At 37.7% G+C, this 4,224-nt stretch overlaps 1 protein-coding gene across 2 annotated transcripts; it reads left to right on the forward strand.

Annotated features, from left to right (window-relative positions):
* The first annotated feature begins 772 nt into the window (after nt 1–772).
* On the forward strand, nt 773–3,031 carry LOC114162718 (protein DETOXIFICATION 55-like). Of its 2 annotated transcripts, none has more exons than XM_028046677.2 (2): nt 773–1,010; nt 1,220–3,031. In XM_028046677.2, exons 1-2 carry the CDS (start codon nt 954–956, stop codon nt 2,762–2,764), a joined length of 1,602 nt encoding a protein of 533 aa, XP_027902478.2. In that variant the 5' UTR covers nt 773–953; the 3' UTR covers nt 2,765–3,031. The 2 variants fall into 2 exon arrangements, with proteins under 2 accessions (XP_027902478.2, XP_027902479.2); XM_028046678.2 differs by having other exon boundaries at nt 774–1,010; nt 1,401–3,031.
* Nucleotides 3,032–4,224: the final 1,193 nt, after the last annotated feature.

Consider the following 4,224-nt stretch of genomic DNA (forward strand, 5'->3'; position numbering starts at 1 on the left):
AGATGTGTGCATGAGAAATGAAAAGGAATGAGAGTGTTAAGAAAGGCAGAAGTGTTATTTCCCAAAATCATATATAATGGATTGTATTGGCATGGAAACACGTCAACTGTGACCTCAGTAGAGCTATAATAGCAGTAGTCTGACTCACATGCACAATAAATAGCTTCTTTTTAAACGTGGAGATGAAATTTCTGGTAATACAACATATATGCATTTCTTATGGGGTAGAGAAGGTGTCTATGCTTCTACATATATGGGAAATGACAAAATAGGAGCAGTAAAGAAAGAAGGTTTCTGGTATCACTTGATTAATGCATATACCGCACGGTTTAAATAAGCTCTTTCTGCTTTTTTACTCTTCTATATATACGCAGTATATTCTACACACTTTATATTCAACTCTTATACTCTTAACTATTATAAGACAACATGTGGTTTTCATTTTTAATTATATTATAGGAACCATCTTTATGCAGAGTTTTTCTTGTTTCTTTACTGTTTCTCTATCTCAAAAAACAGCACATTAAAATTTCACTTTTAGTTTCTCTTTGATTCTGACTATCCAATGTGGAAATCACCAGCAAGATTATAAAAGCTTTTGTACTGAGATGTATATATATACTTGAAGGAATTATTTTCTCTTCTACAGTGATGATGATGATAATATATATAATCAGAATAATGTAACATTGCTTTTTAAATTGTAAAGAATCCACCATGCTACATACCCCACCATCTCCAACCCTTATATAAAGGTTTCTCAGCTTACTCCTCATTCTCACACCCAAGTTTCTTGTTCCCTCCCTTCTCTCCCTCTGGTCCCCTTCACTTTGTACTTGGATCAGTGTTTTCTTTGGGGAGAAAAGGGGCACCCGATATTTCATTAACACTGTTCCTCTTTATCATATACTACTGTCTCACACAACACAGAAACAAGAAAGAGAAAAAACCAAATGTTTAAGATGGTTGCGGAGGAGAAACCCCAAAAGACATACCCGACAACTGCTGAGGTACGAACGAGACCTCACATATATACTTTCAGAAGCTTCCACTCTCTTCCATATGATTTTTCACTCTTTCACTTCTTCACCACCACTTACACTGTATAAAGCATATCATATATATATATATATATATATAGCTTTTAGTTTCTTACAGTGCAATTAAGCATAGCTATATATAGAATAGCATTAATTTCATTGTGTTATGTTTGGTATAGGTAGTGGATGAGTTAAAGAGAATGGGGGACATAGGAGTTCCAATAGCAGCAATGAGCCTTGTGGGATACATCAAAAACATGGTGTTAGTTGTGTGCATGGGAAGGTTGGGAAGCCTTGAGTTAGCTGGCGGTGCTTTGGCCATAGGCTTCACCAACATAACTGGTTTCTCTGTGCTCTCAGGTTTAGCCATGGGAATGGAACCTCTTTGCACGCAAGCCTTTGGTTCAAGAAACTTGTGTTTGGTCTCTCTGACTTTACAAAGGACAATTTTCATGTTACTGGCAGCTTCACTACCCATCTGTCTCTTGTGGCTGAAGCTGGAGCCTCTGATGCTATGGCTTCAACAGAACCCTGAGATAACCAAAGTCGCAAGCATCTATTGCCGCTTCTCCATCCCAGACCTCATTGCCAACAGCTTCCTTCACCCAATTCGAATCTATTTACGTAGCAAAGGGACAACCTGGCCTCTACTGTGGTGCACTTTGCTGTCCATTCTCATACACATCCCTGTCGTCACTTTTTTCACCTTCAAACTCCACCTTGGTGTACCCGGGATTGCTATGTCAGCTTTTGTTGCCAACTTCAACACCCTTTTCTTCCTCCTATCATACATGCTCTACATGCGCGTCTCAAAGGGGTCACTTTCCATGCCTTTATTAATATCTCGCCCCTTGCCATCACGACAACAAGACCAAACCTTAACCACTGTTATCACTTCCACAACATTAACATCATCAACATCAACAATAACAACAACAACGACAACCTCAGCAGGCAAAGAGTGGGGCACCCTGATAAGGTTTTCCATTCAGAGTTGCTTAGGAGTGTGCTTGGAATGGTGGTGGTACGAGTTCATGACAATCCTAGCGGGTTACCTTTACAATCCTCGTGTTGCCTTAGCCACCGCCGGCATAGTAATTCAAACGACGTCTCTTATGTACACTTTACCAACAGCACTGAGTGCTTCGGTGTCAACAAGAGTGGGGAATGAACTCGGGGCGGGTCAACCCGAGAGGGCAAGGTTGTCGACAATTGTGGCAATAGGAATGGCTCTTGCAAGTTCGATATTGGGGCTGTTATGGACCACATTAGGGAGAGAGAGATGGGGAAGGGTTTTCACCAGTGACAGTGAGGTGTTGGAACTTACGATGAGTGTGTTACCCATAATTGGGATTTGTGAGTTAGCAAACTGTCCTCAAACCACAAGCTGTGGAATCCTTAGGGGAAGTGCTAGGCCTGGTGTTGGGGCAGGGATAAATTTCTATTCATTTTACTTGGTGGGGGCACCAGTGGCTATAGTGATGGCATTTTTTTGGAGACTAGGGTTGGTGGGTCTTTGCTATGGGCTGTTGGCAGCACAGATAGCATGTGTGGTCTCTATTCTAGTTGTGGTATACAACACAGATTGGGAAAGAGAGTCATTGAAGGCAAAAAGCTTGGTGGGAAAGACTTCATGTGACACAATGGAACATGGAGACCAAACACTAGTCAAATGTGAACAAGGTGTTGTCTTTCTCAATGAGAACAACAGATCCCTAAACTGATGCTTCTTGCCACACCCAATTGCATCAGGGGAATATATAAACAACCCAGAATCTCATCACACTATATAGTGGAAGGACCAAATGTTAAGAATCTTGACTACACTTCATTACTCTTCTTTTTATTGTGATTATGCTTTTGTATATGTTTTTGCATAACCAATATATTTTCTTCTACTTTTTCTCCCCCCCTTGCTGCATATTGTAATAGTAGGGTTATCTCATTACTGATGATTATAGTATTAGACATATTCATGTAATAACTTTCAATTCTTCTTTTTCCATGGTAATCTGTATCAGTAAACATAATCATCAAGTTAAGAAAATGATGTAACCTCTGTTCACGTTTATAATTCAAAATGGTATGTATTCTGAATATGATCCATTTGAAACCACAAGAGAAATTGATGGAATTAGCTTGAACAACCAATATACATTGCATGAACAGTTACCTAATAACTTAACGCGTAAATTAAAAATACTGTAAAAATTCTCGAGCTCAAGTGTTAGAATAATGATTAAAAGAAAAAGCAGTGAGAATAAAGCATGATTTTGATAGTTGAAGAGTGAATATGCTAAAACTTAAGACACTGTACGTAATTGCTGAATATGCATATACAAGTGTCAAGTGTTGGGAGAAAAATAAATTTGGACCTCGTTGAAAACGAGTAGGATGTGCATGAGTTGTTTGGGGTGGATGCCCTATTCTGAGAAGGTTTAAGCATGTGCTTGCATGTGTTATAGCTAGGAGGAAGTATGCATGTGCAGGGACACATGGCAAGAGGAATATTAGGGTACTTTGGTTTCTGATGAATCGAAAAATCATTGTCCTATGTCATTTCTTTGTACTTTAAGTGAGATATTATATTTTGTGTTGTTTTTTCATAACCTATGATTATATCTAAATTTCAACTTCTATCATGTATTTATATATGATATCATTCATACGATATTAATATATATGTTCTATAGTATAATTCTAAATCCTGATTTGTAAGATGAAAGAAAATACTAATATAGTGTATTTTTAATACTAAGTAGAAGACAACACCAATACAACTAATACCGAATCTGGACTCTGACTTGAGAAAAGGTTTAAGAGAAAAAAAGATGAAAAAGAAAAAAAATTTGTTTAATGTAACTCCCTAGTGTAATGACATGTCTCCTCTTCCCCACCAATACATCACTTCCAATGGAATAGACAGGACATAGACATATGCGAACAAGTTTGGCAGAAATGTACCAATTTGTAAGCAACAGGCATATTTTGGAATAACTACCTATCACTATATAGTAGTTCTTAACTCATGAAATATGAATGGATTAGTAAATATGACTTTTTTGCTTTGTCTAGATATAAATATATAAGAAATGGGCAAAGCTAAAATGATAAAAAATTGAAGAATGGTTAATCTATAATTCAGCTACTAATAGCCCCACTTTCAGGACAGCCGAAAGCTAGG

The sequence above is a fragment of the Vigna unguiculata genome, chromosome 9 (genome assembly GCF_037176805.1).
Source record: "Vigna unguiculata cultivar grain cowpea cultivar isolate G323 ecotype 2 chromosome 9, ASM3717680v1, whole genome shotgun sequence".
Taxonomy (NCBI): Eukaryota; Viridiplantae; Streptophyta; class Magnoliopsida; order Fabales; family Fabaceae; genus Vigna; species Vigna unguiculata.

Excerpts from the sequence above, each read along its gene's own strand:
- LOC114162718 (XM_028046677.2), top strand. The coding sequence starts at position 954 with ATGTTTAAGATGGTTGCGGAGGAGAAACCCCAAAAGACATACCCGACA. Across the intron at positions 1,011-1,219 it reads CATACCCGACAACTGCTGAG|GTAGTGGATGAGTTAAAGAG; the intron begins GTACGAACGAGA and ends TGTTTGGTATAG.